This window comes from Schistocerca serialis, chromosome 10 (genome assembly GCF_023864345.2).
Source record: "Schistocerca serialis cubense isolate TAMUIC-IGC-003099 chromosome 10, iqSchSeri2.2, whole genome shotgun sequence".
Classification (NCBI taxonomy): domain Eukaryota; kingdom Metazoa; phylum Arthropoda; class Insecta; order Orthoptera; family Acrididae; genus Schistocerca; species Schistocerca serialis.
The window spans coordinates 225215297-225243155 of record NC_064647.1 but is presented as its reverse complement, the minus strand read 5'-3'; the positions used below and the strand labels follow the sequence as shown (position 1 = coordinate 225243155).

The following is a 27859-nucleotide window of genomic DNA, read 5'->3' as shown; positions in this document are numbered from 1 at the left end:
ATTATTCCATCACATGGAAGTTGGTTCTCGAAGGATGCTCAGCATCTGAGGACTGTCACTTCCATGAGGAAGCAGGTAGGAGCATGAAAGCAGCTCACAGCCACGAGTGCTGTGTTGGCAGGGGTCACGTGCTGCAGGGGCGTTGTCAGTGATGCAGCACAAAGTTAAAGGCACCATTTAATTCATTACAATACAGAATGTAGATGGCATTACCCTAGTTCGTGCAGTTGCACTGAAAATGCTAATCATTTGCATATCCAAACATGAAGTACACTCTGTGCCAATTTGACATTTGTTGCATGCTGTCTTCATCGTGTTGGAATTTCAGTGGCTGGCAGAGTATATAAGTACTCCTCCGGCCGTAGCAGTAGCACACATGAAAGCATTCTTTGTAATAGTATTTTCTGTGGATACAGATAACTTGAAGATGGTCATAAATATGAATGTAAATTGGTTGTTAAGGTACAGCTGTGTAGACATCCAATGAAGTTTCTCGAATAGAAACTACTTTGATTGTACAAGCTCTTACAGGACCACGAGGGAATAGGTAATAAAAGAAAACCACACACGAAAATTTTAAAATGCAGAGAATTGTCTCACAAACAGCAAAAGTGACATGTAAGAAAAGTAAGACTTACTTGTTAGTATGTGTGAACGTCTGATCACACGTCTGCCTATTAGTCGTACGCCTGTTGCCGGAGAGGTCCCGACCGCCGGCACCCGTGTACCAAAACCAGTCTCCGAAGTCCTCGTCGTCTTCGTAGCCTCCGCTCAGCACGATGCTGAAGGCACCAATGTCCTCGCGTCCGTGCATTCCGCCCACAGGTGGCCTATGAACTCCTGCTTCAGATGCCTTCAGTGCAGTTAGTGACAGAATTAGTAAAAATAACGCCACAACTGTTTGAAAAATAATTCCAATATACACAGAAATTATCACTACAGTTGCAAATAAATGTCACAGGCTCTGATAGTGAGGAAACCAGTGTCACGATGTGACACGCGAGTGTCAGTGTCCACATCCAGTAAGTGTGTGAATATAAGGATAGATTATGTAGTTTTAAGGAACTGAACTACTATAGTTATCATTCCCTACATAGTGAGTATGTTGTAAGTGTGGGACAAAACTATTTGACTTTAAACCAAAAACAAAACTGAGGTACAATAAAACTGACACGTCCATCCCGACGTCATGACTGTCACGTTGTAGAGCATGCTCTGCAAAAGGATACTGTGTGGTGCCTGTATAGATCATCCACATTTGCCCGTACATCCTAACCGACAATTGGTGGTAGTCACACCAATGTGGAAAGCTGAATAGTGTTGACAAAACAAGTGGTACACCACATGTCGTTTCACAGGTGGCTCTCCCTTTGATAGTATATGTTTTGTCAGTTACAGGGCTGGTATAGGTGGGGGTAGGGTGGTGCATAGCGCAAGTCTTACAGCAGGGATGGTCAAAGGGGAAGGAGCCACGGGGTAGGGAAATGGGTGGAGAAGGAGCAAAAGGTGTGACCAGTATACCGTGGAGATTGGGGAGTCACAAAAAGCTTTTCTAGGTGTGGTGAGCAAAATGTCAGACAGAATGGACCCCATTTCAGGGCATGATTTTAGGAAGTCATGTTCTTTTCAAAGTAGCTGTTTAGTACATTCAAGACCAGGATAATACTAAGTTATAAGTGGTGTACTATGAAGCTTTTTTTTGGAGGGGTCAGCAGTACCAGTATAAGAAGTGATGAGCAGGAAATACACTTTTGAACTAGGCTGGTGGGGTAATTACACCCAGTGAAGGCTGACGCAAGAGTGGTGGTGTATTGCTCTAAAGAGTCTACATCTGAAGAACTACGTTTGCCTTGAATGCCAAGGCTGTACAGTAAGGGGACATTTGATAAAGAAAGGAAGGCAACTGTCAAAAAGTAAGTATTGTTGCTTGTTAGTATGTTTACTGTAAACGAAAGTATGCAGCTAACACTCAGTGAGGATGTGGTCAACATCAGGTAAAGTGACATGAGATTCAGAACAGGACCACACGGAATCTAATTGGAAGAATGTATTTAGATATTCCAAAAATGTTAACAGGTCAGCCTCACCATGATTCCACATGGCAAATATGTCATCAATGTATCTACAACAAACCAGTGGGTGAAAGATTATGGATCCCAGGGAATCCGTTCCAAATGACTCATGAAATATTTGGCATAGGAAGGAGTTATTCTAGTTCTCATGGTTGACCCCTGATGTGTTTGTCAGTTTGCTGCTCAAAGATAAAAAAGTTGTTCGTAAGTATAAAGTTGATTAGGGTGAGCAGGAAGGATGTCGTAGGTTTGGAATCAGGTGGGTGCTGGTTGAGGTAATGTTCAGCAGCGGACAGACGTTGTACATGGGCAACATTGGTACAAAGTGAGGTGCCAGCAATATTGACAACCGAGGTGTGTAATGGGAGTGCAACGGGCACATATTTCAGATGAGTTAGGAAGTGGTAGGTGTCTTTAATATAGGAGGAGAATCCTTGTAGTACAGGTTGCAGGTGTTGATCAACTAAGGTAGATATACATTCAGTGGGTGCTCTGAAGTCGGCTACTATGGGGCGTCAAAGGTGATTGGGTTTGTGGATGTTAGAAAAAAGGTAAAAGGTAGAAGTGCGTGGTTTGAATAGGGTAGGAAGTTCTGTGAACTGCAGTGTTAGCTCTTGTAAAGGGTATGAGATTTTAAGGAGGGACTGTATGTTAGTTTGTATCACAATGATGGTAACTCTATGTGTGGGAAACACATCAACTGTGCAAGTGCAGGGTGTGGACACATGGTGATGTATGGAGGTTTGGGCCTGTCTGGGAGTTGTGCTCAGATAGCTGAAGTTGTTTAGGTGACAGCTCATGTAAAGCAAAAAAGCTAAGTTCAAGTCCTGTTCTAGCAAAAAATTCCCATATTTCGCTAATAAATTGTGAAGATGAAGCCTAATTGTATTCACAATTGTAGACACATTGTTCTCTTTAAAAGAAGTTATGAGATGAACACAAACAAAAGTAAAATAAGAGTAACAAAATTTAGTCACATTAAGTTAGGTGATTCTGAGGGAATTATTGGATTGGTGCACAAGTTAGTAGCATTTTTCCATATGTTTAATAAACACAATAGATAGACATAACAGAGACTTTAGTCATCATAATATATTCTCTCCTTCACTATTTACAACAGTCCGCCAATGCTGGGAAACTTTTCAATTCCGCAAACGGAGAAATCACATGGTTTAAGAGCAAAGAATTCACGAAGCCACATTTGGATTGCATTTTAAATCGGAGAGAAAGCTCCTTGAAGGTTATTTGACAGAGAGCAGAAAAGGTGAGAACTTCTGAAGTCGTAAGGTCAGATGAATAGACGGGTGTGGGATGATTTCCCAACCAGACTATATAATATTTTTTGCCAGTCTGTCAGAATGTGGGGAAGTGCTTTCATGGAGTGGCATCAATGGGATAGTATCACTTCCTACAGTGTTCCTGGCCATTGTTCTTCGGCTGCATCTGCGAGACATCTCAGTCATTGAAAATAAATGTCACCAGTGATTGTTACACCTGAGGGAAGCAATTCATAGTACACCACACCGTCACTGTTCTACTAGATGCATAACATTTCTTTTTGTGGATGTGCATGGGTCTTTGTACGGGGAGTTGCTGCTTTGTTTGGACTTTCTTTTCCTTACGTTAGCGTAAAGACAATATTTCTCGTCACTAGTAACAATGCAGGGTAGGAATGTATGGTGGTGTTCATGAGAAGATTGCTGACGAGCAAGCAGAGATGCACACATATAGCCATCCATGGCATAGAGCATGCGGTACCCGTACGCCGGAGTTCTGAACGTTTCCCATTGTATATCGAAGTCACACAATGGTGGAATTATCACAGTTCATCACATTTGAGGGTTCTCGAGCACACTGACAAGTATCATTGTGGGCTAATGTGTTTAAATAACCTTCATCAAACCCTGAATGTGGAGACTCACTAATGTCAAAACGATCCTCCTAAAGGTCTTGCCGAATGTGGAGAATCGTTAATGTCAAAACAATTCTCCTTAAAATGAGAAAACAATTTTCTTGCCTTGCTCTTCCCAATAGCATTATCTCTATACACAGTGCATATGTTTCTGGCTGCCTCTGCTCCTGTCTCCCCTCTACTGAACTGCAACAGAAGAATACGTCGGAAATGTTTTGATTTCTCCACTTGGCACTCAATTTTATAGTATCCACAGCTCCACTCACTATCTCAAATAGCAAAAGTGAATACAAATAAAAATGACAATCAACAAATAAACCCATAGCAACTGGAATACTAATATGCAAAAGAAAAATGTTACCAACTTATGCACCAACCTAATATATTAGGAAATGAGACACGGAAATAGTAGATGAGTTTTGCAACTTAGGCAGCAAAGCATCTGATTATGGCCAAAGTAAAGAGTAATCAAAATGCAGACTGGCAACTGCATCAGAAGTATTTCTGAAAAATAGGAATTTGCTAATACTGAACACAAATTTCAGTGCTAGAAAGAAGTTTTTTAAATGTGTTTGTCTGAAATGTAGCCGTGTACCAAAGTGAAACACGAATGATTCACAGTTCAGACACGAAGAGGACTGATGATTTTTAAATTTAATGCTACAATAGAACACAGAAAACAGATGAGCAGATTTTATAACTAATTAGGAGAGACTGAATGAAACTGAGGAAATAGAAATTTATGGCACAACCTGGCTAAAAGAAGAAATCAGTTGAAAGGACACATCCAGAGCCATCAAGGAACTGCCAGTTTGGTAACGGGGGGAATTGTGTGGAGTAAAATTGTAGAGGGAGACTATGGCTTAAGTACAGCAAGTAGGTTAAAATGGATGTAGGCATTAGCAGTTATGCAGAGATGAAGAGGCTTTCACAAAAAAAGATTAGTGTATTTCAGACCAACGTTAGACTGAAGACAACACCAACAACAACAACAACAACAACAAAAATAAAGAATAAAATAGATTACTACTACAAAGAGTTTTAACATATGCTGTACTAACCTGTATCCGGAATCTCCATGTTGTTCCTACTTCCACCCCCGGTATAGGTCCAAAGTGGCTAGACGGCACTACTGTACACATTTTTGTCCTTGAGGCATTCGCCATGCTCCGCCTAATGGTGTGGACTCTCTTAACTTGAGGAAAGATATCCGACTTCTTTGGAGATGGGCTTGACACCTTATGAGAGATACTCATCGCCTTAGAAGAGGTGCTCGTCTTCACCTTAGGAGAGGTGTCCTTCACTTTAGGAGAAGTGCTCGTCTTCACCTTAGGAGAGGTGCCCTTCACTTTAGGAGAAGTGCTCGTCTTCACCTTAGGAGCAGTGCTGATCGCCTCAGGAGAAGTGCTCGTCACTTCACTAGAGATATTCGTCACTGCGGGCTTGCGTCCCCTCTTTTTGCTGACTTTCGGCTGTTCACTAGCTTTGAGAATCTCATTTGCGATGGCGTTGCAGTTGTGACAAAACCTATCCAAATATCATCTTATTCTATTATAAGACATAAAATGGAACATGTCATGAAACAGTTAGGACATCAGTGCAATCAAATGACAATCAGTCAGTCAGATAATGTTACTTAAGATTTAAAACAATGGTTACCAATGTATCAGTTCAGACATTTATCACTCTAGAGGACAAAGCAGTCACCTTGTTTGGATTTGAGTCTCTAACCTGCTGATGGCATTCCACACATCAATCAAAATAACTATATGATTGACACTTCAGTAACTCGAGCAGTAGGGCGAGCTGTATCTTAATTGCGTTCACTATCCGCCTCCATATGCTTGCTGTGTAATCCGTTTTGCAAGGCCACAGTTCAGTCTCGTTGGATGTGGTATGTTGTATGAGGAGAGAAGAGGACAGCATCCTCACTTACATATCTACATGTGCACACCTTACTGAAAGTGCCAGGGGATAGAATGCACAACCGTAGAACATTCCACTCTTGTGTTCCATCCACAAAATGGTGAAAGAGAAGAATGTAACAATACGAGAGAAGGAAAGTTGCTACTCTCCATACAGCAGAGATGCTGAGCCGTGATAGGCACAATAAAAAGATTCACACATTGTTTGAAAGGGAAGAATGACAGTCTCCAAGCCTCTATATAATTGAGAAATCTCACATTTTGCTGACACGGTCGTGAGCTACAAGACGGAGTAAGTAATACGCATGCTCATGTTGTCAACTGAGTGCATGAAAACGGTGTTTTTGTGGTGTCACCGCCAGACACCACACTTGCTAGGTGGTAGCTTAAATCGGCCGCGGTCCATTTAGTACATGTCGGACCCGCGTGTCGCCACTGTGTGATCACAGACCTAGCGCCACCACAAGGCAGGTCTCGTGATACGAACAAGGACTCGCCCCAGTTGTACGGACGACCTAGCTAGCGACTAGATGTACGAAGCCTTTCTCTCTCATTAGCCGAGAGACAGAATAGCCTTCAGCTAAGTTAATGGCTACGAACTAGCAAGGCGCCATTAGCCTTACAGTGATTGTAATTAAAGTCTCCTGTGTATAGTCAAGAGCGATGTACCACAATGATTGATTAAAGATAAGTATTAATCCAGCTACGTACTTTTCTTCATAGCATTAATTACATAGCCTGTTCCAGTACTTGACGCCCGTCGGCGTGTGTGTGTGTACGCGTGCCTTTCTTTCAGCTACCCGTCACTGTGGACTGGCTGCCTTGTCAGTCCACTTCATTGGCGATGAGTTAAAGTATTCTTTCTGATTGCTTACATTTATTTGTGTCATGGCTTCGCCACAATCTACAGATGTACTGTCTGAATTTTATCGCTTGCAGAATCAGCAGACGCAGGCGTTATTGGATGCCCTTGGACAGCTCGTCCGGGGTCAACGTGCCATTCAAACCGATGCGGCCGCCGCCGCTTCACCACTACCGCAGCCACAACCTGCCGTTGCACCACCATTTCGAAGTTTTGATGCAATCCAAGAGACTTGGCGGGAATGGTCCCGCCAGTTTGCCTTCCACCTCGCCGCCTACAGAATTCAAGGTAATGAGCGGCAGCCGTTTTTGCTTTCTTGTGTCGGTGTGTCCACCTACCGTGTGATAGTGAAATTGTTTCCCCGACGCGACGTAGCAACTCTGTCCTACGAGGAAATTTTGTCTGCTTTAGATGTCTATTTCAAAGAAACAGTTAATGTGGTTGCAAAGCGGTATACGTTTTTTCGTACAAAACGTACGGCCGGTCAAACTAATAGGGAGTGGGTAGCAACATTGCAAGGACTTACTAGGGACTGTGCCTTTGACTGTGACTCTGGTCTTTCTTATTCCGATACAATGGTGCGTGATGCAATTGCAAAGAACGTTTCTGATGTTCGCATACGGGAGCACATTTTGAAACTAGTTAATCCCTCCCTTCAACAAGTGATAGACATATTGGATCGACAAGACACACTTGACTGTGCTCAGGAATCTTTTGAAACTTCGCCAGCGGTGTGTAACATTAACCGGCCCGCCGGGCGAGCTGCGCGGCCCGGTCAACTGCCCTCGCGCAAACAAACGCAGCTGCCGCAGCGTTATAAACCAGGTGTGCCGCGCCAGCACACAAATGCAGTGAAATCATGCCCGCGGTGTGCTACTAGACATTCGCGTGAACATTGCCCGTCACGCCAAGCTATTTGCTTTTTCTGCAATAGGAAAGGACATGTTCAAAGTGTTTGCCAGAAAAAGCTCAGATCAGACACTCTTCATCATTCCAGGCCCTTTGCTTCGCGCCGGAATCGAACCAAGGACACTCAGGCTCGTGGACCTTCGCCCATGGACAGTCATGTCGTTAATTCCACTTCGTCCAGTGACTCTTTCTCTAACAGTGACTGTGATCGTCCCACAAAAAGAGTGCGTCAACGTCGCCGGAAATCACGTCCATTAGCAAGTGATTCTGTACCAGTGTCTGTTCAAATTGCACGAAACAGTCGCTCTTGTCGTCAGCAGGACAATAAACTTTTTGTGGACTTAGACTTTGAAGGCAAAGTGATACCATTCCAGCTCGATACCGGCAGTTTCATTGCTCAATCACGATACGTGCAAACAACTGGGCGCCCCTCCGTTGCGTGCCGCAAATGTTAAGTTACATAGTCATTCAGGACAGACAATACCTGTGTTAGGACAGTGCACTCTTTTTGCAACATATAAAGGACAAACAAAACTTGTGTCATTTTACGTTCTTCGTTCTTCTTCTGCAGTGAACTTGTTTGGTCTAGATTTATTTCAGTTGTTTAACATGTCTATTGTAAATCAGGTCCTATCAGTGAATCAGACTGTGCCTTCAGACAGTGTTTCTCGCTTATGTGACGAATTTGCAGACAATTTTGCACCAGGCTTAGGTTGCGCTAAAAACTATGAAGCACATTTGGAACTGAAAGTAAACTCGCAACCGAAATTTTTCAGAGCGCGCAATGTTCCCCACGCATTGCGTGATGAGGTCGCAAGAACATTGAACAATGTAGAATCACATGGTGTCAGAGAATGTGCGCAATGCCTCTTCTCTTTCAGCTCCGCTTCATCGCGTACGCCGTACAGGTGTTCCGTTCGTCTGGACGACGGAATGCGAACGTGCCTTTCGCCAGTTGAAATCGGCGTTGCTTTCTAATACTTGCCTCACGCCTTTCGATCCCCAGAAACCCCTTTTGTTGATGGTAGATGCATCGGATTTCGGGATCGGTGCTGTGCTTGCGCACAAAGTTGGCTCGCATGATCGCCCTATTGCCTTTGTGTCCAAATTGCTCTCGTCTGCGCAAAGAAATTATTCCCAGATAGAGAAAGAAGCTTTGGCTCTCGTGTTTGGTGTTACTAAGTTCCACGATTTCTTGTATGGTCGTCACTTTACCATCATCACAGACCACAAACCTTTGACATCGCTTTTTCATCCGAACAAGCCTGTACCTCCGCGTACAGCGCAGAAATTCATTCGCTGGTCTATTTTCCTCTCGCAGTACCGCTACGATATCTTGTATCGGTCCACTGCTAAGCACGGAAACGCCGATGTGTTGTCCCGTTTGCCTGTTGCTGAGGATCAAGCATTCGATTCTTCCGAACTTGCTTGCATGTTCATTGATTCGGAAACCGATGAAGTGGTTGAATCGTTTCCGATTGATTTTCGTCGTGTAGCTACAGCCACAGCTGCTGACCCTGTCCTTGCTACTGTTTTGCGTTTTGTTGCTACGCAATGGCCTTTGTCAAAGTCTCGGATCGCGGATCCGTTGGTTCGCCGATTTTTTGCTCACAAGGAGAGACTTTTTGTTCGACGTGGTGTTTTGTTGTTGCGTTCTGATAATGATCAGTCCAGAGTCGTGGTCCCACGTTCGTTACAGTCCTCTGTCTTACGGCTTCTTCACCAAGGACATTGGGGTATAGTGCGAACGAAACAACTTGCTCGTCAGCACTGTACTTGGTTCGGAATCGATGCTGCGATTACGAATATGTGTTCTTCTTGCATGGCGTGTGCCGAACAACACTCCGCACCGCCGCGGAAAGTCTTTGCGTGGCCAAAAGCCACTTCCCCTTGGCAACGCTTGCACATTGATTTTGCTGGTCCATTCTGGAATGCTCGATGGTTGGTTCTGGTCGACGCCTTCAGTAATTTTCCTTTTGTTGTCCGGATGTCTTCCACGACGTCCTCCGCCACCATCCAAGCGTTGTCTGCTATCTTTTGCATTGAAGGTCTTCCGCAGACTATTGTTTCCGACAATGGCCCACAATTCATGTCCGCAGAATTTCAGTCATTCTGCCAGGCCAATGGTATTCAACATCTGACATCCGCGCCGTTTTCGCCTCAGTCAAACAGTGCCGCTGAACGATTGGTCCGGACTTTCAAGTCACAGATGTTGAAATTGAAAGAGTCGCATTCTCGGGAGGACGCATTGTTGCTCTTTTTGTCTTCGTATCGCTCTCAGCCCCGAGATGGTCGCTCGCCGGCTGAGTTGCTCCATGGTCGTCCTCATCGCACCTTGATGTCTTTGCTGCATCCGCCGCATCAGGTTCCTTTGCAGCGGCGGACTCCTGCTTTTGCTCCAGGCGACGTTGTATTTTATCGCCACTATCGAGGTTCACGGCGTTGGCTTGCAGGGCGCATTCTTCGCTGCCTCAGCCACGCGATGTATTTGGTTTTGGGGGCCTCTGGTGAGGTGCGTCGGCATCTCAATCAGCTGCGCCTCTGTCGTCGCACGGGTTCTGCTGCTCCCCGTCTGCTTTCAGCGACGGTGCCGTCCGGTCAGCGCCCTGGGGACCCATCTACTGGCTCGCCTCATCCCCAGATGTTACCGACGATGCCTTCCATTTTGCCCCATGGCGACGCGCCGCCGCCGCCGCCGCAGCAGCAGCAGCCGCCGCCGCCGCCGCCGCCTGTTCTCTCGCCGGCGCCGCCCGCATTCAACGCTTCGCTGCAGCCGCCAAGCGCCTCCCAGAGTCACGCGCCGCCGATCGCTTCCCGTGACCAGCTGTCCTCCGCCGTGGAACTCCCGCCCGCTCCGGACCACATGACGTCATCGCGCGTTGGCTACCCCGACGCAATGGAGGTCGACCCTTCGGCCCCTCCTGTCTCATTACGGGCGCATACACCGCATGTTGACGTGCACCCTGGACTAGCTTTTCAGGCGTTTCCTAGCTCCCCTCGGACTGAATGGCCGGGTGCGGGTGGCACAGCCTCGCCTGTTGTTAGGCTCCCCACCTCATCGCATACGTCAACATGAGGTCGACCCTTCGGCCCCTCCTGTCTCATTACGGGCGCATACACCGCATGTTGACGTGCACCCTGGACTAGCTTTTCAGGCGTTTCCTAGCTCCCCTCGGACCGAATGGCCGGGTGCGGGTGGCACAGCCTCGCCTGTTGTTAGGCTCCCCACCTCATCGCATACGTCAACATGGGGTCCTCCCCATGGCGGGCGGAAGCCTTATCTCACGACCGTTCGCCGATTTGCGGGGGAGGAATGTGGTGTCACCGCCAGACACCACACTTGCTAGGTGGTAGCTTAAATCGGCCGCGGTCCATTTAGTACATGTCGGACCCGCGTGTCGCCACTGTGTGATCACAGACCTAGCGCCACCACAAGGCAGGTCTCGTGATACGAACAAGGACTCGCCCCAGTTGTACGGACGACCTAGCTAGCGACTAGATGTACGAAGCCTTTCTCTCTCATTAGCCGAGAGACAGAATAGCCTTCAGCTAAGTTAATGGCTACGAACTAGCAAGGCGCCATTAGCCTTACAGTGATTGTAGTTAAAGTCTCCTGTGTATAGTCAAGAGCGATGTACCACAATGATTGATTAAAGATAAGTATTAATCCAGCTACGTACTTTTCTTCATAGCATTAATTACATAGCCTGTTCCAGTACTTGACGCCCGTCGGCGTGTGTGTGTACGCGTGCCTTTCTTTCGGCTACCCGTCACTGTGGACTGGCTGCCTTGTCAGTCCACTTCAGTTTTTACACATTTTCTGTGAACACTTTTTTTCTAATAAACTGCAAGTTTGAAAGTATACACTTACAATGAAAATAAAACGAAGAAGTTAATACTACAATTCTATTAACATTAATTTATAAAAGAATTTGTATGTGTGCGAGAGGAAAGGGGAGTTTGTGTATTCTATGAGCATCATTTTGGGGAGGTAATGATTTACACTTTTAACTATTTTTGAAAAATCATGATATGTAATAGATGTGAGTCCCCTCATTATGCTTATCTTCATAAGTTTTTAGGCTCAGTAGCACTTCTTGCTTCTTATATAAGTGAAACCTTTTACAGTCAAACTATCAGCCTGCTGGTGCTAATCATCATATGCATTGTGGTTTTTCAATATTTTAATTATGAAGCAAATTTTTTTTTGTCGCCACATCTCCGCATTTTTTACGTTACTTTTTAACTGCTTGACACCACTGTGTAAAAATTTTAAGGAAGATATGTTTCTAATTTGTTTATTACTGTACGATTATTGTTATTAATCTGCTGTTAATTGTGATCCAACCTTGGTAATCACTAAGTTATTACTCTATGTCCATTTTTGTAGGACACTATTCTCCAGAGTTTGATTGACTGCTTTTTGATCTAAGCTTAAATGTATGATGATCTGAGGATGCCAAATTAATTTGCCGAAACTAGTCAAGAAGTTAATTTATAAAAAAAAGAAAAAGATGTGCAGCTGATGACTGATTATTTCTATTCTTAAAACATATGGTTTGCCTAATCTTGATTTAGCAGAGATTTTTCCTTCAGGTTTTCACTTCACAATCATATCACCAACAGTCAACTCGGGCAGCATTAGAGAGGTTGAAATCTCCCTGATGTTTTTGTTTCTCAGATGGCAACTAGTGACAAGTTCCGGTTTGAAGTTACTGAGTTCTCCTGACAGACTTGTTATACTGTTAATGCTTCGCTACTGACAACACAATAATCCTTGCTTCCTTTTATACTTGTGGGTCTGCCACCCATGATATGTAGTGGTCAGTTCCATATTACACAAGAATGCCCAAATACTTTTGATCACATAGTGTGGAGAAAGATGGCTAACATGAGTTAAATACTTTTTTTTTATTCTTCTTTCTTCTACTCAATCACAGTAACACACTTTTAATTGTGGCAAGTTTCCACCAAGGGCTGACTATCTTTAAAAATCTAAATTTAACCCTTGAGCGGGTTTGCCCTTTTTTAACAACACAAGTGGGTGTGTGGCATACTTTGTCCACATGTAAAGAATAGCTGTCTTTCTGTTATCAAGGTAAACATTTATGAGCAAAATCACAGTTTACTCTTAGTTTAATTAAACAATGATCAAATAAACTTACATTATATGAGCTAAACCACTGTAGTAAAAAAACTTTCGTTATATCATTCTGTTGCTGCATACAAGTGGTATCGTACAGTAATGACCCACTTGATGTATTAAACACTGCAAGCGAGGTGTCCCATCTAGGGAGCAGTCGGAAGCCCTTGAAACCAGACAGCAATGAGGGGACATACATCCCCCAGCCCCACCCATTTACCAGAGGTTTTCTACTCCGAGGTTGTCACTGAAAGACTAGCAACACAGACAGGACAAGGGAAGTGGAGATATACAAAAGAGGAACAAGTCAAACTGCCCACTTGAGAGGGGAGTTGCAAGGGGGGGGGGGGGGGGGGGGGGGGAAGAAGAAGAATAAAAGAGCAGGTAGGGTGAGGACCTGGCTGGACCACCATGCCCAGCCAACTGCAGCCCAATTTGGGCACAGGAGGCAACAGTGTGTGCTGCCAACCCCTCAATGGGCCAATAAGGTTAAACAGTCCTCCCTTAAAGAGACTGGTAAAACCTCGTTTCACAAATAAAACATCAAATTGCTTCAGCCACTGAGGCATCGTCTCCTAACACCAAGGGTAGCGATTCAGGGAGATTACGAGTCTGCCACAGGGTGGCTTGGTTGGGACAGTCCAGTAAAATGTGGACCACTATCAAATGGGTGTCACAATGACAACACTATGGGGGAGATGACCATGAGTCAGCCAAGTACAGCCAATGCCAAAACAGCAAAGGATGACAGAGTCATTGCGCGAGGCCTGCATGGAGGACCTCCACAGGTTAATAGTCTCCTTTACCACCCGTAGTTTGTTTGGTGAAGTCAGAGTGAACCACTCCATATTCCAGGCACCTAAAACTTGATAGTGTAATACCAATTGCAGTCCCGTTTCTGGAATGCCAATCTCAAGTCACTTTACAAGTAGCCTGTCTGGCCAGGCAATCAGCGAGTTCATTCCCCGGGTTCCCACCGTGGCCCAAGGTCCAGACAAAGATCACGGAGCATCCACTCTGTTCAAGGGCATACAGGAATCCTGGATAGCAATGGCCAAGGGATGGCAAGGGTAGCACTAGCCGAGAGCTTGCAACCTGCTCAAGGAGCCACTGCAGGTGAGAAACAACCCACAAGTGCAGTAATGGATATGCTCAAGAGCTCGAGGGCGGCTACAAACTCTGCAGTGAAAACACTGCAGCCATCTGGCAAGGAGAGCAGTTCAGTATGTCCTGCATGAGTATAAGTAAAGTCTACACGACCTGCAACCATCAAGCTATCAGTTTAGACAACTTCTGAACCCTAAGATGCACCAAGGATGGAGAAAAATTGGTGGCAGAGGGGCTCGGGATGAGCTGAGTCTTTCAGACTTCATGACAGGTCAAGACAAAGCTGTGGCAGACGGATGCACCAAGGAGGTGTCTTGGAACGGGTCCAGAGAAGGGGTGGAAGAGGAAACAACTAAAGTTCAGAGAGGATAGACTAGATGCAGATTGCGATCATAATCCTTGACAGGAGCCACCATTGCAAGAGATGGATTACAGTGTTTGGAAAGAGGACACGGAAGTTCGGACGCTTAGGGGAGCTGCAGACATGGGTAGCATAATTGACAAGCTGTTGTTGGTGCCTAATCTGCAACAGAGGGACCACAACCTTCACGAATAACCTGTTTACACGGCTAGTTCGAAAGGCTACTGTCACAAGTCGAATCCCACACTAAGTATCGGATCCAGTACCTGCAATGCAATTCCAGACCATATGCCGGACTCCCATAATCAAGGCAAAATTGTATCAGGACTTTGTAAAGCTGCAGAAGGGTAGTGTGATCTGCACCCCAGTTGGTGTTACTCAGACAGCGAAGTGTATTTAGGTGTAGCCAGCACTTTCGCTTAACCTGGCAAAGATGTGGAACCCACGTCAACCGAGAATCAAAGACCAGCCCTAAAAAGTGACAAGTCTCCACCACATAAAGTAGCTGGTCATTGAAGTAAAGTTCTGGTTGTGGGTGAATAGTACGATATCAACAAAAGTGCACGACTCGTCTTGGCAGTGGAAAACTGAAAGCCGTCGATGAGGGCCCATGACTGCGCTTTTCGTATGGCACCTTGCAGTCAATATTCAGCAACACACCTGCACCAGAGGAGGAATAATAGAGGCAAAACTCGTCAGAATATAAGGAGGGTGATATTGAGGGCCCTACATCTGCTGTTAGACCATCAATGGCTACTAGGAAGAGAGGTACACTCAGGACAGCACACTGCTGGATACCATTCTCTGCGATGGAGGGGGTGGTGGTGGGGGTGGTGTTGGGGGGGGGGGGGGGTGTATTGTGCGAAGCACCGACTCGAACCTGTGCAATAACAGGAAGTTCTTGATGAAAATCGGGAGCGGACCCTGGAGACCCACCTCATGTAAGGTAGCAAGGATGTGGCATCGCCATACGGTGTTATAATCCTGTTGCAGGTCAAAAAAGACATATATAAGCTGTTGATGTCGGGCAAAAGCCGTTTGGATGGCAGACACAAGGTAAACCACATTACCAGTAGTGGAATGGTCTTGACAAAAACCACCCTGGGATGGAACCAGAGGACCCCAAGACTCAAGGAGCCAACACAGCTGCCGGCTCAGTATTCATTCAAGCAACTTACAAAGAACATTGGTGAGATTTACTGGGCGATAACTGTCCATCTCTAGAGCGTACAGCTTTTCTGAATTGCAATGGTGGGAACTATCCCTGCAATATATCCTATGTTCCCGTAATCCTCCTGGCCTAACCTTCGTTACCCATTTTTCTCACTCATCTGGCCCCTACCCTGTTCCCATTCCAGCACTACACAGCCGTCATTCCACCAACACACCCAGTCATTTTCTCTCCTTTTTCCGTAAGCCCCCCCCCCCCCCCCCCAAACACACACACACCTTTTCCCTGCTCTCCATCTGCACCTAGCTGCCCTACCCTCTCTCCACCTCGTCCTTGCGTGCTCCCAGCAGCACTTCACTGTCCCCCACCCCTACCCTGCTATCCACCCCCCACCCCCCACCACCCCTTGCCACAGCCTCCTCCTTATCCCAGCTCGGTTGCCACTCTCATCATGCACTGCTACTGTTGCTCGCAGCGTTGCTTCCACTGCCAGAGGCTGGAGTCGTGTGTGAGTTACATTTGTGTGTATATGTCTGTTGTCTATTTTTTTACAAAGGCATTGTTGGCTGAAAGCTTACATTGTGAGAGTCTTTTTCGTTGTGCCTATCTGCAAATCAGCATCTCCACTGCATGGTGAGTAGCAACTTTCCTTTTCATAATATTGTTACATTCCATCTTGGAGCTCCCATTGTTTGAAATACTACAAAAGGCTATATAAGCAAGGCTGTTCCAAATATTATGATGGTGATGGTGATGATGATGATGATGATGGTGATATTTAAACAAATGTAACAAGATATCGAAATCAATTTCATTGCATTTGTATTGATGCAATATCTACATTAGGCAGTTAAATTTTCCATTTGCCCTAATGTAAATGAGGTTTAACTGGAGACCTAAAGAGTTTTACAGGTAAGAGATTGAACATCTTTTCCACTAGTGGGATAAATGTCTCAACTGGTAAAACTGCTTGGATGACTGACTTTTTCATTTGATAACATTAATATAAGAAGAACTATATTTGCTCACCACTGATCCACATCCGGAACTTCTGCCAGTGGAGGCGTAAGACACCACAGGTGGTACGGCGAGTCACATTCGTCACACATGATTTGCTTGGATGGTTCGCTCTTCAGGCCACACACTCGGCAGCTACAAGCTCTACACTGTGCAGCTGGGTTGTCATTGCAATTGTCACAGATGGCACGAACCGGACCTAAAAGCAAACTGTGCAGTTAATACACACAAAAGACATCACACTGGGTACAGAAACTCCTAAACTGTACTCTGAAGGACTATAGCCTGCTGGCTGTCAGATGCACTGTGAGAGGACAGCAAAATCTGAGTTATATGCTGTCAGACTGTGCTGTATCATATACAACACTCAGTACCCAAGCTTAAAATTCATAACAACATCAGATCGAAAACAAATGACATCACTTCATATCTTCTGCTGAATGAAATCATTAGGGTCAGTGATTCTCATTGGCTATCATATACCACCACGCAATTGGCTATGATCGATGTCAATGAATTGCCAACATCGTCATGCAAAGTGAGAGCTGCTGACAGCATAAGTGAACTTTAGCCATTTTTCCTCATTTTGTCGATGTCTTGTCGCAAACAAGCCATCTATCATTTGCCATGAACTGCTATTTGATCCTCTAAAGTACTGGTCATGACCTGTCCAGGGTAACCAAAGAAACAGGTAATCATCTTTTTTGGGAATGACACACAAGTGAACTCCTTCCAACGGTTACGATTCAGCTCAGAACACCTACACAATCAACTGCGGCATAGTTACCAGCTTGTACGAATATATGTAAGGGTTCCTCCCCTCCTCCCCCCCCCCCTCCCCCCAGCCAGCATTCTGATTATTTCCTGACACAAATTAACACAAGCCCAGTTTTGAGTTTCAGTGAAATATTGTAAGGCCCGTCATGAACAGATCTATCATGCAGCTGCAAGGACGGTCCAAAACATTATGACCACCTGTTTAAAAGCATGTTGCTCCACTTTCAAAACACTGTGCAACAGAGGTTCTGCTTGGCATGGATTCTACGTGTCCTTGACAGGATTCCAGACATTGCAGCTCCAGATGTCTACGCACAAATCAAGTAAATGGTTTACAGGCATGCTACTGGCACGCTATATGTATCCCAATGGGTATAGATAAAGTACATTTGCTGGCCAAGGCATCAATATGAGTTCACTGTAATGCGCCTCAAACCACTGCAGCATGATTCTAACCTTGCAACATAGACAGTTATCCTGCTGGAAAATGTCACTGCCACAGAGAGAGACTTCAAGCATGAAGCGATGCAGGTGGTCCACAATGATGTTCACGTAGTTCGCTGCTGTCATGATTCCACCACAGATCCCATGGAAGCCCAACTCAGTGTAACCCATAGCATGATTCTTCTCTTTCCTACCTGCAGCTTTGACATGGACACACGTTTCGTGCACCTTTCGCCTGGATGTTGTGTAAGGACCCAACCATCAGCCTGGTGGAAACTCAATTATGCTGTGCCCAGGAACACATAGGGGTTATGTCATGTGGATCTCCATGTTCAACGATGGCATTTGAACAGTGTGCTCTGAAACACTTCTGTCTGTCATCAGATCCACCACAGATTGCTGCCTATCCTGGATTACAGAGTGGGGGATCCTCTGATAACTATGCTTCACCATCCTTCAATCACTTTCCTTAGGTGCTCATGACAGGAGTACGCCAACAGGCGACCACTTTGCCATTTCAGAGATTCTCGTTTCCAGCGGCAGCAGAGCCACAAAAATGCACCCTTTGTCAAAACTGCACGTATCAGTGGACTTACGCATTTGCGGCCCATATTTTCACTATAATGACTGTCCATTCATCTCTTTTCCACTGACATTCCTTCCTTACTGCATCACACCACCAGGAGGCATTCAATCTCACAGTGGGCAGTGGTCATAATGTTTTAGTTCATCCATGTAAATGTTCAAGCTAACTCTAATATACTGCAGTCTTCAACATGCCTAAAAACGACTATGTCTCACAGTAAGTCACATGCCGAGCTTCAGCAATCATGTTATTGTAATGGCAGAAGCAACAGCCAGGTCCCAACGCCATTATCCGGGGCATTAGTAGCAGCTAGCCAACACACCACTTTGACATAATGGCCACTTTCTGGAATACGACCCATTTCTCTGGGCAGTGAATAATCTTCAGCAAGTGTCTACGGAATTGAAAATATGCAACACTGCTTGTATTCCACATTGACGACCTCGTTTTGGCCACATTCGGGGACGGCAGAGCAAGTAATCGGCACAGCAGACATGCGTGCGTGGCGATTGTTCAGCACTGACAGAGAAATGTAGCGGGATGGGGTGTGAAAACTGCTAGTGGATAGTAGGAGCCATCTTTGTGTTTTTTAGGAGGCTGGGTTTGTATGCTGGTGAGAGAAACCAGAGTGCGTAAGAGGTGGTTGCAGCAAAACAATCGGTAAACATAATTTTTTATTATTCCGTTAAACTCTAAAAATTATATGTGCGCATCCTCATTTCGGGTGCAGCCTCGGATGTCCCCCCAACAGTATGGCAGGAGTGGCAGTCACACTCGCAGTTCCCGCAAACTGCCAAGAGGCAAGATACTTGCAGGGCGAATGCACGTATTTGCCATGAGGAACTAACCTGCGACCGGAAGTTGCAGTACCGTATCAGACGACGACTGACATTCACAGTGTGAAGCTGGCAGGGTCTCTCTTTGTGCCTCAGATCACGGGGCAGCAGCAGGATGAAGTGGCCCAATGACATGGCCATAAGGCAGCGGACATCATTTTGCAACACAGGTGCAGCACGGGTAGCTGCATCAGGAGGACATCGTCCACTCTGCAGCAGAGGCTGACGTGTGGAGGGTGTCATACATGACCCACGCTGTTAGTCCGAGGATATATATGCCGCCAAAAATGAGCTCAGCAATGCGGAAGGCAACCACTGCCACATAATTTCAGTGCCGTTGACACTTTCTGAAGGTCAGTCGCTGTCTGCAGATTTGGGCTGCAATTCAGGAAGTGGATGTCGAAATGCCGCGATGGCTACCTCTGCTACGTGTTCTGTATATGGCACTGGGCTCTGGCTGTGGCCTGTGTCATTAAATCGGGCTCAGCATTGCTGGTTTTTGGAACAAAATTTTTACGTAAACATTCACGAATTTCACTGCTGATGGAAGCACAGTGTGGCGGCACGGTTTCTTTCGTCCATCACCTGCACCTACCTGTGAACTCATTGGAGCAGATTGTCAGTAGGAAAGCCGGGCAGAAACCTATCGTACTGCAACTCGCACTATGCTGGGTACAACATAACATTTCCAAGAATGGGGAAAAGGTCTTAATTTTGAATGAAAGGTGGAAATACTGGCAAAACTTCACTATATTCTGAACCTTGATAATGTACACATTCACTGCCACGCCCGTGCTAATCTTAACACAGTCTGTACAAACCCTTTCATTGATATTAGCAAGTTTATGGTAATGTATTTCCCAAAATCTGAACAGCTACTAAGCACGAATTGTTCTAACATGAAAATGCACACCATACTATTAAGTTCATCAGTGTCCAATGCACTCAAGTTTTTAGTCACTGATCTGCTCAATACGCCACTTGGAATTACTGTCTTTTCTCATCAACAAATAAATATGTCCTCACTTTAGAACACATTTGAAACATGCAGCACAATGAAAACTGGCAATTACAACTTCTTTCGGAGCTCATACTACACACGGACATACCACTGAAAGGCTCGGCTCTAACTCTTTAGACTGTTGTAAGCATTCTATATCTCCAAGAGAAAAGACGGGCGAAGAATACTCCATTCTGATTAGTCAGTTTTCTTTAAAGCCAATAGAAAAACATTATTCTCCTGCATTAGTCTGCATTTTTCGTGACTAACCCATCAACAAATAACATGCTTTCGAACTGTACTTTTTCCTGAAATAAATATTTAACATTCTGATATTTTGTTTATACTTTACATTACTAACTATTTTCATTTACGCTTGAATGAGCTTTCCTTTTACCGTAAACTTACTTAACATATTAGGATACAAAATTCCCCGTCATCTGCATTCACACTGTCTTAAAACTTTCTCACACTACAGCGTTCATTAGAAGAACAATGATCTACATATTTGCTTTAGACCACCTTCATGCATCATTCACACTACTAAAAGCATATACAAAACTGTACAAATATAAATAAACAAAAACACTTCCAGAAATAAACAGAACAATTCACAAAAACATTCTCTTTACCTGCTCAAAAAGTCCACGAGTGTACTGCCAGTTCATAGTGTCCAACAGGCACAATACTTCGGTGATCAGACATGTTGCCATTGTCAGGTGCACTAACGAACTGATCTCCTGAGGGCGAGCGGCCGTATTAAATCCCCTCCCCTTGCGAGGCATTCTCTCCATGTCTGCGTCCGCGTGTCAGTGGTCACTGAGACGCTGGTGTCAGCATCTGTGGTGGCGTCGGTGTAATTGTCTCGTCCACCCTAGTCACCCATTCGTTTCCTTTGCTGAGCGTCTTTCTAATTAGACTCAATGCTGGTTCCCATGCCTCGCTGAGGTTGTAGCTGTAATCTTGGTTGATGAGTCTGTCCCTGGTACAAATTTCGGTTTGATGCTGTCACAGTAGTTAAGATGTCTGTGCCAAGACCCTGGTATGTTGGTAGTCCATTTTGTGATATTCAGACAAACAGAGCTCTGCGACCGCCTACTTGTTGGAGTACCCAAGTCGAGTGTGCCTCTGATGTTCTCTGCAACGATCTTAGATGGTGCGCACTCTCTGTCCACTTGACACGGAATCTGGTATACGCCGGCCTTCCGCAAACCGATATCATCTTTGACACTTCCCAATAATGCTTGTGTTTTATTTGGTGGGCAAAAGACAGTTTCTACTCAGGGTTTCCTCAATATTCATCCTATTTTCCCCGATAGTGTGCCAGTATATGGTATATAGGCAGTGGCCCTCTCTTTCTCCGTGGCTTCTTCCATCTCCACACGCTGTACTGTACAGGTTGGGCGGAGAGCACATGTTATCTGCCATTCCAAGTGCTGTTTTTCCGGAATACAGTTTTGAGGTGTTCCAGCTCTTGGGGCATACACTCTGCGTCCGAGATGGTGCTCGCCCTGTGCACCAGTGTTTTTAGCACCCCATTCCTCTGCACATGGTGGTGGCAGCTATCCACATGCAAATAAAGGTCGGTGTGCATTTTCTTCCTGTGCACCCCATGGCCCAGGGTGCCACCTGCTCTTCTTTCGACCACGATATCCAGGAATGGTAATCTTCCTTCTGCTTCAGTCTCCATAGTGAATTTGATGTTCGGATGTATGGATTTAAGGTGTGTAAGGAAGACTAGGAGCTTGGCTTCATCCAAATGGAAACCTACTTGTTTTGTACATTATGTGGATGACACTTTCGTGATCTGGCCCCATGGAAGGGGCAAGCTCCTAGACTTCCTTACACACCTGAACTCCATACATCCGAATATCAAAATCACTATGGAGACCGAAGCAGAGAGAAGATTACCATTCCTGGACGTCAAGGTCAAAAGAGCAGATGGCACCCTGGGCCACGGGGTATACAGGAATAAAACACACACCGACCTTTATTTGCAAGCGGATAGCTGCCACCATCCGGTGAAGAGGAATGGGGTGCTAAAAAAACTGGGGCACAGGGCGCGCACCATCTACGGCGCATAGAGTCTGCCCCAAGAGCTGGAACACCTCAAAACTGTATTCCGGAAAAACGGGTACTCAAAATGGAAGATCAGATGTGCTCTCCGCCCTACCTCTACAGTACAGCATGTGGAGACGGAAGGAGCCACAGAGAAAAAGATAGCCACTGCCTATATACCACATACTGGCACACTATCAGGGAAAATAGGATGAATATTGAGGAAACCATGAGTAGAAACTGACTTTTGCTCACCAAATAAAACATGAGCATTATTGGAAAGTGTCAAAGACGATCTCGGTTTGCGGAAGGCCGGCATATACCACCGTGTCAACGTGGGAAGACTTATACTGGACAGAGAGTGCGCACCATCGAAGATCATTGCGGAGAACATCAGAGGCACACTCGACTTTGGTACCCCAACAAGTCGGCAGTCGCAGAGCTCTGTTTGTCCAAAAATCACGAAATGGACTACCAACATACCAGGGTCTTGGCATAGACATCTAAATACTGGGAGAGCATCGTTAGAGAGGCTACTGAAATTTGTACCAGGGACGGACTCATCAACCAAGATTACAGCTACAACCTCAGCAGGGCATGGGAACCAGCACTGAGTCTAATTAAAAAGACACTCAGCAAAGGAAATGAATGGGTGCCTAGAACGGACGAGGCAATTACACCGACGCCACCACAGATGCTGACGCCCGCGTCTCAGCGACCTCTGATGCGTGGTCGCGGACCGTGGAAAGAACGCATCGTGAGGGGAGGGGATTTAATATGGCCTCCTGCCTTCAGGAGCTCAGTTTGTCAGCACACCTGACGATAGCGACATATCTGATCACCGAAATATTGTGCCTGTTGGACACTATGGACCAGCAGTACACCCGTGGACGGTTCAGGCAAGAAATACGCTGGGAGAAACTGAAGAATCACATTCTCTTTACCTGTCTCTTGAATGTGTGTGCACTACTGTCCTCTAGCAGATAAAAATTAGAGCTATGTACTGCCGACTGGAGTGGCCGAGTGGTTCTAGGCACTAGAGTCGGGACCCGTCCGACCACTACAGTCGCAGGTTCGAATCCTGCCTCGGGCATGGATGTGTGTGCTGTCCTTAGGTTTGTTAGGTTTAAGTTGTTCTAAGTTCTAGGGGACTGATGACCTCAGAAGTTAAGCTCCATAGTGCTCAGAGTCATTTGAACCATTTTGAGCTACGCACTTGACTGAACTCGCTTCAGACCATCTGTCACTGTGCTTGCATGAGTCATTCTCCTGGTACACAGGCTCTAGAGAGGGGCAATATAAGGTGCCACGCCTCAACGGTCCTGACGAGATTCTACAAACCGATTGGAGATCACCTTTCTAAAGACAACTGATTACCAAAAGTTGAACAAAATGTTCACCATGTTATTGTTAAATTAGGTCTTTACAAAAACCATACAATAGTCATCCAATCAAAACCTTCAATGGGCATTTCCTTTTTTTTCATAACCCTGTTCCTTTACACACTCACTGCAAACAAATGACTCTGCCTATTTTGGAGCTACTGCTGTTTAACAGCAAATGTTAAACAACATTAATGTTATATGAATAGCAATTTCTAGTGATTGTATGTTAAAACTTGAAATGTGACCTTACTCGTGCAGAAACACCAGAAGTTCATTCAACCGCACGTTACTGTAAAAAGGCATTGGATATAGGCTGTGCAATGTTTCCCTTTTAAATATAATTGTGTTCAGATTCAAGTTTATTGTCTCCTCTTCATTCTGAACATCTGCACCTGGAAAATCAAATTCTCTTTCAACAGGACTGGTGCAGATTTCGTGGACTTCATCACCTTTGCAGTTTTGCTTATGATCAAACTGATAAAATTTAAAAAGCATTTAACTTTATATTCTGTAACAATTTTTTATACTATCTTCTGAATATGCACTGACTTCTTCCATACAGTATTTCATAACACAGGGAACATTACACAAGTATAAGACTCAAGATCTGACATTAGAAAAAGAAAAAACACTTTTTACATTACAAATGACTTCTTCTGTTGTACCCCGATGCCACATCGCATCGTTATGGCATGTGTTTTTACTTGGTGGTACACTGTGCTACTCCAAGTATGGAACTATGACTCAAGGAGAAAGCACAAAGCCCTCACAGGTAGAGCAGCTCATGGTAATACTGCGATCGCCATTCCAACTTGAAGGCGCACGGTGTTCATCTGAATATGCATCACATGTGAAAAAGGTAACAAAAACCTGAAAATGGCTACCAATTTTTAACCACTAAATTATTATGTGGTTTAACGATCACAATCATCATTCGCTGGCTAGGTAGACACAAGATTACACATTACTCCGCTGAACTGATACGGAACACTGTAGCTGTGACAAGGATCACACAAAGCAGTGGTTATTCAGTCCTAAACAGAAGAAAGCTTAGGGGTTACCATCCTGTTATCAGAGATGGAGCATCAGCTCAGAATGCGAAAGGACTTGTCAATGGAACAAAACTAACATATGTCTAAATCGATTTTGAAAAACTTTAGTATTCAAGTCAATGGCAGCTATCGATCGCAGCTTAAGAGGTGCTTCATCTTGCGATTGATGATGATCGCTGCAAGAAGCATAGGCAAGCAGCTGCTATTTCACTGTCAGAGCCAACAATGCACGAGTTTTAGCAGCAGACCTAGCTGCCATTCACAACGAGAACTCTGTTTTGGACACTGATTTCCTCGCTTCTAGCTTATGATGAATTTGGCTTTGTTTACAGATTACATGTTAGTATCGGAAGCAGACAGAAAAGTGGCAATCAGGTCTTACCATACTGGGCTTTCAGTGAACCATTCACACTCAGTGTCAGTGCAATGAATCCTATGTTTCTGGAACTGTCACTGCAACACCAGCAATGGCAGCAACTAAATGCAACCACTGTCACCACAACGGCAGTAGCACCAGAACAGTAGCCACAACAGCAAGAACAGCATGCTGCCCTCCTGCAACTCTCGTCTCAATAGCAGTAACAATGTCAGTGATCACCGCTAAGTCCACACTGCCATTTGTCTGTTTTGATGAGGCTTCAGAGAGCACTACACTGTTTTGCTTATAGAACTTCTGGTAAGCAGCATAATCTTTATTCTCGTCTTCTAGCAGTCGCTAGTGCAAATCGGCACAAAAGTTACGATCACTTATGAAACCCAGCAATTTGTATTTCGATGCCCAGCAATTTGTATTTCGATGAACTAAGTGCTCTGTTAACTAAATGCTACAGTTGTACTTAATTTACCCTGCTGAAGCTAGACTCCAATTTAATCAGTGTGATAAACAGTTTGAACACATTTACACAGCGTGAACTGCTGAGTTGCGGGATCTTGTATGTCAGTACAGTTTCACTTATCAGAACTCTAAAGTTTCCTAAGCAGAATGATTGATTCGTGCTGTGATTGTGCATCTAGCCTCAGATAGGGACATCGAGGCCAAACGGTTGGTCGGATCTGATCCCTGTTTTAGTGAAGTTTTAACATTGTTATCTTTGCTCAGCGTAGTTTCAGTCACCATCAGATGTGACAGCCACCTTTTCATGCCTTAAGGCTCAGCCAAGTTCATGGTCACCTGGATTGCCAGTGTATTCTGAGAGACTTCAGTATGTTAATCTAAATGCTCCCCCACTGCGTCAAGTGTAACTTCTTTTAATACTAAATGGGCATGTCACAAACGCCTTCTCTTATTGACACTGAAACATCCATCAAGCAAAATGACGAAGTGCCGGTCACGATGGGACTGCAGCAGCCACTATTCTTGATGTCTTCACTCACACCTCACTGTGCAGTGTCAGGTGTGGGGCAAACACGAGCACCTCACAGCTGTTTGTAAACAAGCTACTCACTGACATCCCGTGCCGAGAAGGCCCAGTGACAGTGCACAGCTCTGCGCAGTTATGGCAGCTGACCAGGCAGTTCCACCAGCACCACAGAAACTGACATTGGCCTTTCCTATTGCCATACAGTCAGTAGAGTTCCAGCTGGACAGCGCATCTGCCACCTCATTAACCAATGAGGACACACATCGGCATTTCAGCTCCCCTTTGCTGCAAAAGCCTCAGTGACGGGTCACACCCATTCCCTCAATCGGACGGCTACTGCGCAACGTTTCTCGCCAAGACCCAACCCTAACCATTTGTAGGAGAGAGTCCTTATCGATTATGCGGGGCCACTTCAGGGAGCTACGTGCCAGCTGGTCGTGGACAGTCTCTCAAACTTCCCCTACGTGGTGCAGGTGCTGCCCACTACCACGCCTGCTGCCGTCCGTGCCCTCTCGATATTCACCACAGAGGGAGGGCCGCACACCCTAGTGTCGGACCACAGTCCCGAATTCTCACCATCACAGTCATAGCCTTTCCACATTGAACAACTGACCACCACCCCAATTTACTCCACCCCCAATATAGAGGCTGAGAGGACAATTCATACTTTTAAAAAACAGGTGCAGAAGGTCTTGCCGACACTGTCTAATGAGGAAGCATTACAAGGCTTCCTTACTATGTATCGGTCCACCGCCGGCACGAGTGCTGTCACTGTTCCCTGTTAGACCACACGTGTCCTGTGCAGCGTACCCAGCCTGCGTACAGGTCAACCTACAAGCAGGTGCCTACGTCTGAGTACACTAGTTTGGCTGGTGTCAAAGATGAACCTTTGGGGCCACCATAGGCCACAGGGGCCATTAGCTCGATGACACCGCAGACAGGCGAGACTTCTGACCCGCCACCACAATCTGCTCCAGCAGCAACCACAGCTGCAACTGGCATTCTCGCACCCACTGCCGCCTCCCACTGCCCAGTCAAATGCCAGGGCCACCGACCACTGCACCACCTACACTGCAATGCAACCTATACACCCACTAATGGTGTGGGAACTTGTGAGGATGGAACCACTGCTTCCTCCTCAGCATTCCCTCACCCATATTGCAGTGGTGCAGCCTGCTGCCTGTGGCACACTGTCACCTCTGGCATGCTGCCACCTCTGCCACGCCAGTAGTCACTGGCTGGGCTGTCTGGGTAGGACGGACCCGAGCCCTTGTAGCTCGATCTGTTAGTAGGGAGTTCTGCTGCACCTCCTGCAACCCCCTCTCGCCTTCACCAGAATAAGCCTGTACAGTTTTGGCCCTGCATGCTGATTTCAAAGGAGGGAGGGGGGGAATAAAATATCTGTGCCAACTGTAGAAGTCTATCGCAGCTCAGAGGCACCGATCTCGTGATCGACGATCACCGCTAGAGGCACATACAAAATATCACACAGTCTTGTGGGGACAAGGTCAGGCAAGCAGGCACCAGAACAGCTACATATAGAATGTTCCATGAGTTACTACCAGTTACACCTCGCTGCTATTTGGATAATGAACCTGTTTTGGTCACCGACTTTCTTCCTCCCACTATCGGTGTCTATTCCAGCTCAGGATGACTTTGGTTCTGTTTATGCCTTTAACGTGTCAGTATCAGGAGTGGGCAGAAAAGAAGCCACATGTGTGGAAAAAACACAGCCGGCAGTGCCAGCTTTTGTGACATACGGAAGTACAAGTATCACGCACTGCCTCTGTTATGGTCACAGTATAGATGCCGAGCCTTACAATGTCTGACACAAAAGGATGAATTGCAGTAGATAATTTTTCAGATGTTAGTATATGGAAT

The 27859-nt window shown here is 45.6% G+C and overlaps 1 protein-coding gene across 1 annotated transcript in view; it reads right to left on the bottom strand.

Annotated features, from left to right (window-relative positions):
• Window positions 1–27859, bottom strand: part of LOC126424739 (E3 ubiquitin-protein ligase UHRF1-like) — a 163292-nt gene that overhangs the window by 42308 nt on the left and 93125 nt on the right. The window contains exons 6-8 of the mRNA XM_050087457.1: window positions 16492–16678; window positions 5046–5511; window positions 639–853 (exon numbers count right to left, since the gene is read on the bottom strand). Coding sequence (XP_049943414.1) covers window positions 639–853; window positions 5046–5511; window positions 16492–16678 — 868 coding nt within the window. The remainder of the gene's footprint in view (window positions 1–638; window positions 854–5045; window positions 5512–16491; window positions 16679–27859) is intronic.